The 14,859-nt window shown below is 35.5% G+C and overlaps 1 protein-coding gene across 1 annotated transcript in view; it reads right to left on the bottom strand.

The window, feature by feature from the left end:
• The window catches only part of LOC128986442 (phospholipid-transporting ATPase IF-like), a 30,593-nt gene extending 20,245 nt beyond the window's left edge, over window positions 1-10,348 (bottom strand). The window contains exons 1-12 of the mRNA XM_054406820.1: window positions 10,197-10,348; window positions 9,460-9,555; window positions 8,703-8,792; window positions 6,542-6,709; window positions 5,926-6,078; window positions 5,459-5,632; window positions 4,843-5,008; window positions 4,152-4,233; window positions 3,463-3,563; window positions 3,178-3,300; window positions 2,091-2,200; window positions 423-587 (exon numbers count right to left, since the gene is read on the bottom strand). Of these exons, the coding sequence (XP_054262795.1) occupies window positions 423-587; window positions 2,091-2,200; window positions 3,178-3,300; window positions 3,463-3,563; window positions 4,152-4,233; window positions 4,843-5,008; window positions 5,459-5,632; window positions 5,926-6,078; window positions 6,542-6,709; window positions 8,703-8,792; window positions 9,460-9,555; window positions 10,197-10,199 (1,431 nt within the window). The 5' untranslated portion in view covers window positions 10,200-10,348. The remainder of the gene's footprint in view (window positions 1-422; window positions 588-2,090; window positions 2,201-3,177; window positions 3,301-3,462; window positions 3,564-4,151; window positions 4,234-4,842; window positions 5,009-5,458; window positions 5,633-5,925; window positions 6,079-6,541; window positions 6,710-8,702; window positions 8,793-9,459; window positions 9,556-10,196) is intronic.
• Window positions 10,349-14,859: the final 4,511 nt, after the last annotated feature.

The raw sequence follows: 14,859 nt of genomic DNA, 5'->3' as shown, positions 1-14,859 counted from the left end.
AATCAAGTGAAAGGTTGCAAAAAGTCATAACAAAATGATCGCTACTTATGTGTCAGCTGAATTAAAACCTCCTCTTTTAACCGATAACCATGGCCAATCTCCCTTCTCTTCGTAAAACATCACCGTGACAGTGTGAATTTAAAATAGAGAAATTGCTCCTCTTCGTACAGTGACAAGGTTTATATTTAGTTTGAAGTTCACAATGGGGAAGAACATGTGAGATGCATAGGTTAATAATTTTCAAGGTTATGAGATAGTATCATGGATAGTACCATCATCCTGGATACAAACTGTTGTGTTGCCACTGAGTAATAGTGTACTGTAGTATAAAATTCAATTTGATATTATTATGACAAACTAGATCAAATATTACGTGACTTTGAGCAATATGAAATGAACTACATTGGTAATGTGGTACTGACAGGCCAGTGGGGGAGTGGTGTGGCAGAGAGGGTGGATCCTGAAGGTGGCAACACCATCAATCTGCCTTCTCTCTCACAATACAAGCTGCCGTCCACCGAACATCTGCGGAAGTGCATGTCGTTCTCTGTCAACGTCCCCGTCTTGTCAGAGAACAGATACTGCACCTGCATGTAAACACTATATTATATTCACTATATTCACTATATTATATTTACTACAATACATACATTTTTGTCTCAACACTCAACTGTCTAATTAAATTAAATGCAACAGCAACTACTTTATAAATAAGACTTGGTGATCGTGTATGTCTAGAGTTGTAAAATTGTATGTGCAGAGACCACAAGTTTAGAATCGATTACACTTTGTTACTTGTCATTGACTATGGATTTTAGTAAACATTCCATTCCCATTTTAAAATTGTATCCATTAAGAATAAATATTATTGTAGTTGAATCGAGCCCTGATAGAGTGTGCTGCTGTCAAATGCTGATTTCTGTTTACACTGACTTTTTAACTGTAAGAAAACCTTATAATCCACTTTGTACATCTTTTTACAGAGAACTTGTATTTTATGAAGTTTTTAGATTGTAATGCAGAAAATGTGGCTCATACTGCATCATGCTTGCTTAAAATGCAAAATTAGATGACAAGCTGGGTGCATTATAAAAAGTTTTAAAGTTAGCCACCATAATTAAAGATGGCAGCAATTAAAATAATTGGAAGTCTCTTTAAAAATTAACTATCCTTTTTTGTTGCCTATGTTCCTAAGTGCTAAGTTGGTGTATTACCCCTACTGTCCGCGAGAGTAAAGAAGTCCCTTGAGCCAGAGCAATACGCAGCTATGTTTGGAGGGTATCGCGCACTATTTGTAGGCGCTAAGCATCTGGGCGCCTCGCCTCGATGTCTGTCTGTAAACAACTGTTGTAAACATAATTACTCATATCTTTGTTTTGGTAAGTGTTTTATCATCATGTGGTCACGTAATTTGATTCGTTGCAGTCTCGTGTGTTCGCGTTTTGTTTTGGACGGTCCTTGTAGCTATTGATTATGTATATAATTGAAATTGAAATGCAGCTATTGAAATATAATAGAAATAATAAGTTGTCTATTGCGATGAATGCATTTGAAACTGCTGTACTTGTGTATTACCTGTAATATGCATTCACCATAAGTATATTCATGGATCAACTAATTATTTGGGTTTAATGCTTTCAAACTCGGATTTAAAAAAGATTTTATTGTATTGTATTTTATTGGTATTGTTACATTTAACTAAACAAAAATCATAAAGTAGAAAGGTTATTAATTTGCCTTAGTAACACTAGAAAGAATTTCCTTCGATTGTATGACTATGCAAAGAAATATTATGACATAGATTTATAAAAATCATACAGATATTAAATACAAAAATTAAGCCTTAAAACTAGCAGAGCAGCGTCAAGACGGCTCTACAGTGATTGTCGCGCGAAACGTTCAAGCGTAACGCCTTCAAACTACGAATAGGCCGGAGCTCAGGGGACTTCTTTACTCTCGCGGACAGTAAGTTTGTTTTATTTGAGAAAATGCAAGCTAATAGTTTCAGAGATACCATGGTGGCACAGTTAAGTTATGGACCTTATAGAAAGTTTTTTCATTACTTAGGCAAATCAGCTATAGGCACAAACCTGGCCAAGCTCTTCATTGAGGTCAGAAGTGTTGCAGATTGCTGCTTGTCCATCACACAACATCTCTTGGTCCCACCCAAAGAAGAAACTGCCAAAGAACCGCTCCAATTCTGTCACATTTAATTATGAAACTTTTACCCAATAATTGCTATAGAATCTAACAAAGCAATAATCATACAATACGTGAATGTGTTCTTGCTTATACAAAGTGCCAGATTTACCAATTGGCCGACTAGGCAGTGGCCTAGGGCCGCAGGCAAAAGGAGGCTACAACGTAGTGTACAAAAACTTCTTTGGAAAAAAAGTAAGTTTAATTTTGTTCAAATTAATAATTTGTTGGGATAGGAGGGCGATGATAATGTCCCCATCAACCTGGAAGTGTGGTAGAGATGATGTCCCTGTGATTGTGAAATATTTTGATGCCATGGCGTTAAAAAACTTTGGGCCGCTCGAGTTAATTTGGTCTAGGGGCAACATGTGCCCTATATTCGGCACTGCTTATATAGCTTATAGTACAGACAATATTATTGCTACTTAATACTTAACAGTCCTTGGAGCCTATCGGATCATTTTTGCTTGAGTTATTGTGCTAATGGATATATATATATGAATTTGAATGTATGGTGTTTTTGGCCTCTAGGGACCTCAAAACGAAAAAGTAAATTGGTCCCGGGTCCAGGTCTTACCATGAGTACTACGGTAATAGCTTATTCCCTATATGGGATATTCGCTAAATACGGCTGTTTTTGCTGCAGTATGACAAAAATATATATTTTTTAATTATAACATTGAGAAACATGACACTTTTCTAAACTGAAACTGTGCCAAAATGATTGATTGTGATTTATCTAATAGATAAAATATACAATTGGTTGATAATAAATTGCTTATTTTGGCCTTATCAATAAATTAATCTTGAGACCTAAAATAAATTGAATAGCTCGGAGGGCAGGCCTAAGTCAATATACGTCATTTATTACTATATAATTGAATACATTACAGAGTTTTTAGTACTTAGTTGTAAAGGACAAAGGTCACAAATAACTACCGTTACTTATAAAATCACTTATTTGGCACTAAGACTCACCTATAGTAATGTAGAGAGAGATTGGAATGATATAATAGTACAGAACAATGTAGATAAGTATGTCTTCGACAAATTCACTAATACTGAAACTGTCTTCAATTCCCATGTACCAAAGATTTTCATCTGAAACAAATCATTACTATTAGGTTACTTGTATTGCAACAGTTCTGTACAATATTTCTACATAAAAATATGTCAATTATTGTTAAAAACCATAATTTAATACAGTAAAGAGATTTAAAGATTAGACACAATAAAATTACACAAACAATAAGATAGACTTACTTTTATTTGTGTATGTCCTGGAGTAAAAAGTCAAAATCACACTTACAAACACTTCTACCAACAGCAGTGCAAAGAAGAAGAACAAAAAAAGGTTGATCGATCTGAAAAATATATACCAAGGATAAGACTTAGACACATAAATCCTTTATTTTAATCCCACCATCATATAATTCCCCATAAAATGTATAATAGTATTCTAGCCTTATTGAAAATTGTGTTAAAATTTTATATTGGACCTCAGATTTCTTCTTGAAATACAAGAGAGAAAATGTACCGTGGCTTTTCCTCCCTTGTCTCTTCTATTTAAAGCTGTCCAGTTGTGTTATTTTTTAACGGGTTACAACTTCAGACAATATAGAGGACACTGCTAGATAGATTACACAGAAAATTGATAATAATTAGGAAATTAGTAAATAAATAAATTAGTAGATTCCTAGTATTTAAGTACTGTAGTACTATAGCCCATTTACACAAGGCCAGTTAGTAGGCAGGCAGGTTTCCTCAAGTAGCTTGTGATACACCAACTGAGGCAGGTAACCTACAAGTAAACATGGCTTAAACATAATAAATACCTATAGTAATAATGAACAAATTAAATGGCATCGATAGTAAATAAAAAGTAAAATTACATGTCAATATTTTATGAATGTTTCTAGTATCTACTATCCATGGTTGATCTATAAACTTACTTTTCAACAATAGAGAATTTGTTGATTGTCAGAGTAGAGTTTAAGGCCAACTTGGTCTCTTGTCCAGTGTAAACCGCACAACCTGGAAATGAATGTTCTCTTGTGTTTAAACTTGTATTCAAATGTTTTTACAAGGGGTTTGCATAGTGATCGAATTATGGTTGAATTTATCTTGTCCAGAATTGTGTTTACGAAACTAGGACATTTGATCATAAGGAGTTTTACATCAAAAGTGCTCTCAGAAAAATGCACTACAATAAGTGAATCTCCGAAGATATTTGAACAAATTTTGTTCATCATATTTTTAAAGATAGATCATTGGTACAATTTCTAACTTTGAATAAGTATTTCCTAGGAATTAAATTTTTCATTTAATAAAAATAACTTTTGCTGAAGCAACATGTTAAATGTGAAGAAATGTTGTTACAGGCTGTTGAGCACAGTAAAACACCATCTGGCTGTTATATCAACATATCTACATCAAGTACACTAGAATAGTCTTTACAAATGCAACAAGTCGTTGAGGGTTGTTAAACAATTCTTCAGCAATAACTGAATTATTTAAAAACTAGTCGAAGATGTCTATATCTTACTTCTTCTTAGTTAATTCAGAGGGCTGTGGATAATGTGTGTTTTAGAATGATTTTAGATGTTTGTACCGCCTCTAACACAAACTGTAACATTGTTTTACCAAATATGTACTCTGTGTTGCGCAGCCGAGCCCCTCGCAACAGCAGGTTGTCTGATGTGAGAGGGGCAGAATACTCCTGCTGTGCCAGGAAGTGTAGCTTGCTGAAACTGCAGCGGTGGCGACCACGACACGAGTCTCCATGCAATGACTCCATCATGTAACCGTCCTGTCATCAGTGAGACAGCGTTTAAGCATTGTGTTTTACATAAGAGTTTCCTATGAAATAGTAGTTAATTATTGTTTTAAACCGAAGTAAATAGAGAGTAAAATGAAATGGTTTGCTAAAAAAGTGGCCATGAGGTTATATTGATTTCAAAATATTTTCTGTTATGGGTGTTTACTGTTTTATTGTTGTAATAGGACGTTATTTTCAGATCATACTGCAGATTGGCTGCCTCTTGCAAACCTGTGAAGGATTGTGAATTTGAATTAGGGTTTGAATAAACTCACAAACAAACAAATAAACTGTATACAAATAGTTAAGGGTTCATAAAAAAGTTAAAGACCTAATGAATCTGAAGAAAAGGAAGTTTGCTGTATACACATCAAAGACAAGGGAAAAATCATGTTTCATTTCTTGAACACAAATCAAACACAAAGCAAGATATCTACTAACCTTAACAAAAGCTGGATTAAGTGTTTCTATATCTCCTTCCCCTTGAGAGAGAGACAGACTGATGTTTCCATGGAAGCGGTAGAGGTCTACCGTTGGAGACTCACAGCTGATGTGTCCAGAGAGATACGGAAGGTGATCTACCGTCAGGTCTGTGTCCAAGGGACATTCTACTGTCTACAACATTGTTAAGGATATATAAATTAAATGATCTTGGTACAATATTGAAAATTGAAAGAAACACAGTTCTTAAAGAAAAAGATATATAAACCTCTAAAAAATAGTCATTATGATCTGTTTCACTAAAAGATTGGCAATCGTACCCCGAGCTAAGGGGCCCGGAGCTGTCAGGAAATAATTACAAAAGTAGGCTGTTTGCATACGGTAGTCACACTTGATGGTGTCTTACAGTTACAGTATTTCCTGGTAGGTTTAAGTTAAATAAAACACCGGGTATAACAGATGCCTACCTTAAGGTTATTTTCGCCATCCAAGTTAGCTGTGGTGATGTATGCCTTAGAGTCTGGATGGCTGGATATCAACATGACCATATCACAGGGAATCTCCCCATCCAGCCCTACCCTCACAATGTCCCCAACACATATCTTCTTGCAAGTGATTTCCTGAAACATATAATACTTTAAGCAAATATGCATGGAAAGTTTATGTTGATATGAAGTTATGTTAGGTATCTAAGAAGCACAAACTTACCACAATAAGTATTAAAGGCAAAATATGATCACGGTAAATGATTTTTTTTTTGCTAAGTCAGCCACATAACAGAACTTTTTTAAATTTAACTATCATACCTGAAACAATTTTTTAGGTTAATGTCATAAATTTATAAAAAAAATAATAAACTACACAGTGATATTTATATGTAACAAAAAGTCGTTGTATCCACAATTTCTGAAAAAAAAAATTAACGTTTCTTATTTTACTAAAGTAAGAATCATTGAATAGTCCCCAAAAATATACATACTGTACCAACTAAACTAAACCTTCTTCGAAAACCAACTTATGGTCAACAATTAATGCGCTGATACAAAAAAGAAGATATATTCAGATATGATGTATTAGCCTTACCTGAGCTACACCATCTCTAACTACTGTCACAAGTGAATTGTTGATCTTGTTGTCTGCTTTGTGGCGAAGGATGTCCTCATATCCTTGTTTGATCGCACTGACCATCACCACAAACATGAGAGGTCCCAGTGTTGCCCATGAACTGACTGGACTGTCTGGGATTACAGCCTGAAACATTGTAGTTCAATGAGAGTTGATCTTTGTCTGCTTTGTGACCTAGAAGGTCATCATATCCTTGTTTGATCGCACTGACCATCACCACAAACATGAGAGGTCCCAGTGTTGCCCATGAACTGACTGGACTGTCTGGGATTACAGCCTGAAACATTGTAGTTCAATGAGAGTTGATCTTTGTCTGCTTTGTGACCTAGAAGGTCATCATATCCTTGTTTGATCGCACTGACCATCACCACAAACATGAGAGGTCCCATGTGTTGCCCATGAACTGAAACTAACTGGATAACAAAATGGTTTGATATTTATTGTTTTGACCATCACTAGTTATGACGATAGTTTTTATTAGTTTCCAAAGCTACAAAATGGTTTTAAAACTCTAATAACACTGCTTGTTTGCTTGAGTTGCCAAGACCGCCGGGCATCTTGGATTTTACTTTTTAATTTTAATTGTTATTATTTTGTCAAACCACATAAATATTTTGACTTAAACTATGATTTGTTCAACCTCTAAAACAAAAGATTTAAAAATCTGAAAAGCAAGTCAGATGGAAGATATATTTTAGAATCAATAAAATTTTCTGCTCGATAATTAAGCTTAATATTAAGGTGTATGATTAATATTCTTCAACGTGAACGCATGGTTTTGCTGATCGGCGCTCGGACCACCACTGTTTTGCCTGGCATCTGACGGTCAACAGCAATGCAAAATTATTGACTCCTGCCAACTCTTAAACAAAAATCTTTACAAATGAGAAAACCTTAAATATTTTCTTTGCTGGAGGGAGGTAAGATTCCACATTGTACAAACAGATTTGCTGGTCAAAGGTAAATGTTTAGAGGGAAACTTTGCGAGTCTTGTTTTTGAGTTGAACTCATAGGAGGGATGGGGGGGGGGGTTAGATTCACTTAATTTTAAATTTGACTTGTTCTGATTAATTTCACAACTAAGCTACCGGTACACCAAGATTTGTTTGATTGCACCAACTTGTTCAACTCATATTGAGAAACTTAAATTTTTGCAGTCATAATTTCACCCCTCTTATCAGTAATATAACAAATTGCTGTTTTTGTCCCTGAGGGTAAGATCCAAAGGGGTAGAAGTCCAGCAACCCTTAGTGCTTAAAGCGAAAACTTGATCTACATAGTATATAGATAGATAGATTTTAAATTTGTATTAGGTAAAAGCCAATTGACATAGGTAATCATATTGTACTGGTTCTAAGTACATTTGATTGGTTCTAAGTACTATAAATTAAAATCACAGCAATTCATACTCTAATTGGTTGATTTTATTCTCTCTGCCAATTTGACACAAAGTCAAATCAGTATCGTATTGTGTTGTAAAATGAAGGAATTGCATCATTCATGGTCCTGCCATTTTCAACTCTGAGAACCAGTTATCTTGAGTAGTTTTATCTTGAGCGTCAATGATAAGCTACTTGGAGCTACTTTGGTATAAAAACGACATTATAAATAAGTAAAATAACAGTTTTTATAATACTGTCTACCAAAACTAAAATGGTAATGGATAAAACAATGATTAAGTTATCATTTAACAGACACATTACCTAAAATATTCTCAATAATTACTTAAAAAAATAGTACTGTACGTCTTTAAAAGATTTTAATACAAGATGCATTACTAGTTTTATATGATAAATGTTCTATGGAAAATTTATCTCTAAAGGTAAGTCATAGAAAATAATACATGAAAATCTGTGTTATCCACCTAAGACTATAGGGAAGTAAATAAGGTGTTCCATCTGTGAATTGGTAATTAACGTTACTCATTTTGGAATGAAACTTACAGTAATATTTTTGTAAGTACTTTAAACAAAAAAATTATAAATTAATCTTTCTATACACTTAAGCAGAAAAAAAAACTAAGACAAATTTAAAAACCCTTTTTCTTACCCAAACTTGTTACTGTATGACAAAAACTACATTTTAATCATAGCTTGATATTTATTTCAAAAAAACTTACGGATATGATTCCCATGCACAGGAAATAGAAGTTGGCCACCCTTCTGAATTGTTCCCATAGATTTTTTGGTAAGTAGTTCCATGGTGTATACTGGAACAATAAAAAACCTAAATACAATACGCTATTCATTTGTCAACTTTAAAACAGTGATGCAATTAGGTGTGTTTTAAGGTTGATATGAATGCAAGGAAGGTGTAACATTATTATTAAATTATTATAAGAGTGAGATTTGTTGTTTTGTTTCTGACTAAGATCATCTTTTTCTATAGCCAGCAGGACCTTTGCATAAGACCCAAATGATTAAGAACAGCAGGGCTCAGGTTCAAAAAGCTACTGACTTTTCTCATGTTGAAACCTGACCTTTTAACTAATTTGTTAAGCTATTTGAGCCTTTATTAAAATATCGGTTTAGTAAAACTCCACTGTAACATATCCCTGGGAATTAAAAAAATGCACACACTCTGCATGATGAGCATTTGAAGGTCTTTTAGTAGGAACGGATGATTACAAATAGACCATTGACTATTGGATGCAGAAGTTGTATTAATATTCAAAGATAGACACAAATTTTAAAACATAAACCCTTTATTGATAGCTATAGTGTATATTATGGTTAAACATGTATCACCTGATTGATATTAAAAAATACAATCTTTGTGAATAGAAAGGTTAGGCAGGTTTCAAGTTAAAGATAGTCATCTAGCTGTAAGGCTACCGTAAGTAGAACAGTGACGGTGGAATAACTTATATGTTTTACCTTATATGAAATGACTCTGTTGTCAGGATACACTGTGTCGTCTTGTTTTCCAATTAGAATAGTCCGAGCCTGCAGTGTGGTAGAACCATGGTTTCCCTGTTGAATAAATGAGAACAAAAATTCAGTAAGAAAGTCAATATTCAAAATGGAAAAACCTGTAAGTCATTAGATCTTCATTTTAAAGCAAAGTAAATTTTAAAATTATTTTCAGTCATGAGAAAGAGTATTGTTTAATATGACAAGCCTTTACTGGATCAAAAAGTTTCTAGTGGTTGAGAGGTGTTCTTGAATTATTAATTTATGGTACCTATGTTGTCATTACAAATTTCATCCATTTTGATTTTAACTTCTGGTTTTTTTATGAGTACCAAAACTAGACTTTGTTTTAAATTAAAACCATAATAGCTAATAGCCTACAAGTAACCAATTATATTACACATTGGTGGTTAGTGATAAATTTTTAAGGGGTTTAAAAATTTAAAAGAATACTTTCTAGATTTCATGTTTAAAACAATGACTACGGATTAGAAAACTCAGAGAAAGTCAATCAAATAAATATAAAAGGATAAATTTACCATATCAATTTCAGCTAAAACTCCTCATGTCATACAAGATCATACAGACAAACATATCACATAGAAATTATATTTGCAAATACAGAGAAAATAATATAAAAATAAAGTGTTTACAAATATAAAGTGTTCAAATTATCAAGAAAAATAAGAATAAGCACTCACCATAGCGAGCCAACTCTGTAGGCCAGGCCAGGGCCATCCATACCACTGAACACTATCAGCCGCACCACACCTCAGAGATTAGCTCTACTATCAATAGATCAATATTACGCACCTAACTTAAGATATTATTGCTTCTCCCGTCACCAACTAAAATTTAGATACTAAGTGATTTTTGTAATCAGCTAACTTAGATTATCAGACAGTGTCATATACTTAAGTTTAACATTTGTTGAGTGGTCCGTGGGTGTCACCCACTTCGATACTAACCCAACAATTTTGAGATTGAGTTTGAAGGCGGGATAATTATTTTATAATAAATGTTTGTTAGCTGCAAATTTGTACTTATATCTTACTAGCTGCTGTACCTTAGTTCATTGTATTTACATTAATTTACACACTAACCATTCAGTAAAGGAATATAGTTACAAATCAAATATTTAATTGATTTTAGAAGCAAAAGTGAATTGCATACAGCTTAGTTTTGTGTTATCCTCCATAGTAAAATTAAAGCAGTGTTGTAGTAAAACACAACAACTCCTTTTCTCTAAATGTGAAAAAAGCTACGGTAATGTGACGTGCAAGTTATGTGAAATTAATAATTTTACCATCAGGACACTCAATCAAAATCACTCATGAAATACAGTTTCAAAAGGCTTTAGACTTTACAATAGCATACAAAGTGTCTAGACTTCAAGTAATTATAATTTAGAAGAAAATATAAGTAGTAGCTACCTGGACAATAAATGATAGTAAAATTGAAATTTTTAGTTTTTAAGTTGAATGAAAAAGCAAATAATAGTATAAACATAGTCTCCTAAATGTTTAAAAAATATTTTTTTTCTTTCAGTTTTAAAAACATGTATCTGTATAAAATTTTAATCCAAACATGGCGTGTTAATCAGTTTGAAAATTTGTTAAGAATTAGCTACCGGTACTATATCAAAATAATTACAAAAATCCACTAGTAAAACTATATTCTCATAATCATAAAACTTTAGAATCTTGGGAGCAGAACCTGTACCTCTTAACCTCTGCTTTATAAACTGTCACATTAAAGTATCTAAGGCTGACTTCAATTAATTATTTGATTATTTACATTCTTCCAATAGCTCCATAAGCTTAACATACAAACTTTACAGGCCAGTGGGGCTAAGCCCTAAGGTTGAATACAAAACTGATATGCCTATATGTTAATCGAGACAAAGACGAATCCAACAAATCAAAAATCATAAAAATCGGTCCAGCCGTTTTTGAGTTATAAGTGGTGTAACTAACACTTTGTTTTATACACTGTAAACTTATACATAAGATTGTTTTCACTAGTATCATGTATCATTTAATTGTTCAACTAATCTCCTCCAATGAGTTGAAACAGTATCCTTTCATTGTACATAGCTTATCCAGTTTGTATGGGTTGGCTGTTTGGAAAACTTAGTGAGGCGCCACCTTGCCATCTTGCAAATACAAGTCTTCTTGGATAGTTTATAGAATTTTCCCTAGCAATATGATTTGTTAACACAAATTACTTATTTGGCTGGGATTTCTTTTGAAATAGCTATAAGTAAAATTCTGCAATCCTAACCTTACAAGCCCTAATTTTTTGCCTAATAAGCAATTATCCCCAGTGTAATTTAAAATTATTAAATAACTAGGTGGCGTTCGCAGAGGCATCCACAAAATTGAGCGGAGTCATCAAGGGTTCATATTATATTGTTTTTGTCTTACTGCAGTAAAAACAGTATTTTTTCATGCATGCGCTGCGGGTCTAAAGTAGCATTTTTAATATTTAGGGAGTAAAAATCGTTTTTAGCCTCTATGGAGTAAAAATCAGCTGTTGTCAACTCAGTTGTAAATTTCGATTGTAAACGATTGAATGTATCGAAAATATGTATCGATTTGTGCTTCGTAATCATTTTTAACATATTACAGTCTACAGTCTCTTCCCGTAGCATTTTAGCATTGCAGATACATTAATCCATTCCCAAACTCAACACTGCTCACATTTACTACTTCCTTCACCACACCCTACGTCGTGGACCTGTTTCCCTCTCTTCCCATAGCATTTTAGGATTGCAGATACATTAATGTAATTGCCAAAGACAGTTCCCACACTCTGCGCTGTTAGTCTTACTACTTCCTTCACCATTTACTACGTCATTGGCCTGTTTCCTTCCTTTCTCATAGCATTTAAGTATTACAAATTCACCTTTCCATCTGCTCAAACGGTTCCCCCACTCTGCACTGCCAGCCTTTACTACTTCCTTCACCACTTACGTCGTGGACCTGTATTCATCGCTTTCCATAGCATTTTAGTATTTTAGATACGTTAATCTAATTGCAACAAACATCCCCACTGTCCGTACTGCTAGACTTTACTACTTCTTTCACAATTTCCTATGTCTTGGGCATGCTTCCATCCCTTCTCATAGCATTTCAGCATTGCAGATACATTAAAACTGCTACAAACGGTTTCCAGTTTCCACACTCCGGACAGCTCACCTTACTACTTCTTTCACCTGTTCCTACGTCGCGGATCTGTTTCCCTCTCTTCCCATAGCATTTTAAGATTGCAGATACCTGAATCTAATCGTCATAAACAGATCCCACACTCCGAACAGCTCGCCTTTACTACTTCCTTCGCCACTTCCCACATCGCGGACCTGTTTTCCTCCCTTCCCATAGCATTTTTGATTGCCCATACCCTTATCTAATCGTCATAATAGTTCCAACACTCCGGACAGCTCGCCTTGACTACTTCCTTCACCACTTCCTACGTCGCGGACCTGTTTCCCTCCCTTCCCATTGCACTTAAAGATTGCAGATACCTTAATCTAATCGTCATAAACAATTATCAATTCAATTAGTTAAGATGGGGACGCCACTATGTGCGTATTTTAACCCAAATATGAGTGAAGGATGAGTGTAGGATGAGTAGCGCGATCTTGTAGTCTTGTTAGTGACTAAGGCCGACATGTTCCTTAGACACAGCTGTTAATTAATAGCCCATACAGCTAATGGCAACTAAGGGACCTACAGTTTATAGTGGAATCCGAACCACATATTTCCTTGTAATTTACGAATTGGTCTAATTATCAGGATAGTACTGCGGATAGTCGTAGTACTCACTAGTGCGGACGTTAATCCACACCAGGGAGCATCGCATCCACAGTGCATCCCTATAAATATCCACAATTCGTGACCTCCTAGTAGCTGGATTACAGGACGACGCCACCCGTCCCAGTCCGATCATGCTTAACAGTTCCCGCACTCCGGACTACTCGCCTTGACTACTTCCTTCACCACTTCCTACGTCGCGGACCTGTTTTCCTCCCTTCCCATAGCATTTTAGGATTGCAGATACCCTAATCTAATCGTCATAAACAGTTTCCACACTCCAGACTGTTCACCTTTACTACTTCCTTAACCTCTTCATACGTCACGAACCTCAAGCTAGTGTCGTCATTTGATTATAGTACCTGGGGACCGAGCTTTGCTCAGGGAAAATCATTAGTTCACTCTGAAAGCACCGTAGTATTGGAGATACATAAATCCACACATCTACATCCTACACAATTTCCTACGTCATGGACCTGTTTCCCTCCATTCCATTGCATTTAAAGATTGCAGATACCTTAATCTAATCGTCATAAACAGTTCCCACACTCCGGACTACTCGCCTTGACTACTTCCTTCACCACTTCCTACGTCGCGGACCTGTTTCCCTCCCTTCCCATAGCATTTTAGGATTGCAAATACCTTTATCTAATCGTCATAAACAGTTCCCACACTCCGGACAGCTCACCTTGACTACTTCCTTCATCACTTCCTACGTCGCGGACCTGTTTTCCTCCCTTCCCGTAGCATTTTAGGTTTGCTGATACCTTAATCTAATTGTCATAAACATTTCCAACACTCCGGACAACTCGCCTAGACTACTTCCTTCACCACTTCCTACGTCGCGGACCTATTTTCCTCCCTTTCCATCGCATTTTAGGATTGCAAATACCTTAATCTAATCATCATAAACAGTTCCCACGCTCCAGACAGCTCGCTTTGACTACTTCCTTCACCACTTCTTACGTCACGGACCTGTTTCCCTCCCTTCCCATAGCATTTTAGGATTGCCCATACCCTTATCTAATCGCCATAAACAGTTCCCTCACTCCTGGCAGCTCGCCTTGACTACTTCCTTCACCACTTCTTACGTCGCGGACCTCTTTCCCTCCCTTCCCATAGCATTTTAGGATTGCCCATACCCTTATCTTATCGTCATAAACAGTTCCCACACTCCGGACAGCTCGCTTTGACTACTTCCTTCACCACTTCCTACGTCACGGGCCTGTTTCCCTCCCTTTCCCATAGCATTTTTGATTGCCCATACCCTTATCTAATCATCATAATAGTTCCAACACTCCGGACAGCTCGCCTTGACTACTTCCTTCACCACTTCCTACGTCGCGTACCTGTTTCCCTCCCTTCCCATTGCACTTAAAGATTGCAGATACCTTAATCTAATCGTCATAAACAGTTCCCGCACTCCGGACTACTCGCCTTGACTACTTCCTTCACCACTTCCTACGTCGCGGACCTGTTTTCCTCCCTTCCCATAGCATTTTAGGATTGCAGATACCCTAATCTTATCGTCATAAACAGTCCCCACACT

The sequence above is a fragment of the Macrosteles quadrilineatus genome, unplaced genomic scaffold, assembly GCF_028750875.1.
Source record: "Macrosteles quadrilineatus isolate MER2022 unplaced genomic scaffold, UCM_ALF_1.0 Scaffold_1__1_contigs__length_201487025, whole genome shotgun sequence".
Classification (NCBI taxonomy): Eukaryota; Metazoa; Arthropoda; class Insecta; order Hemiptera; family Cicadellidae; genus Macrosteles; species Macrosteles quadrilineatus.
This window is presented reverse-complemented; position numbering and strand designations above follow the sequence as displayed.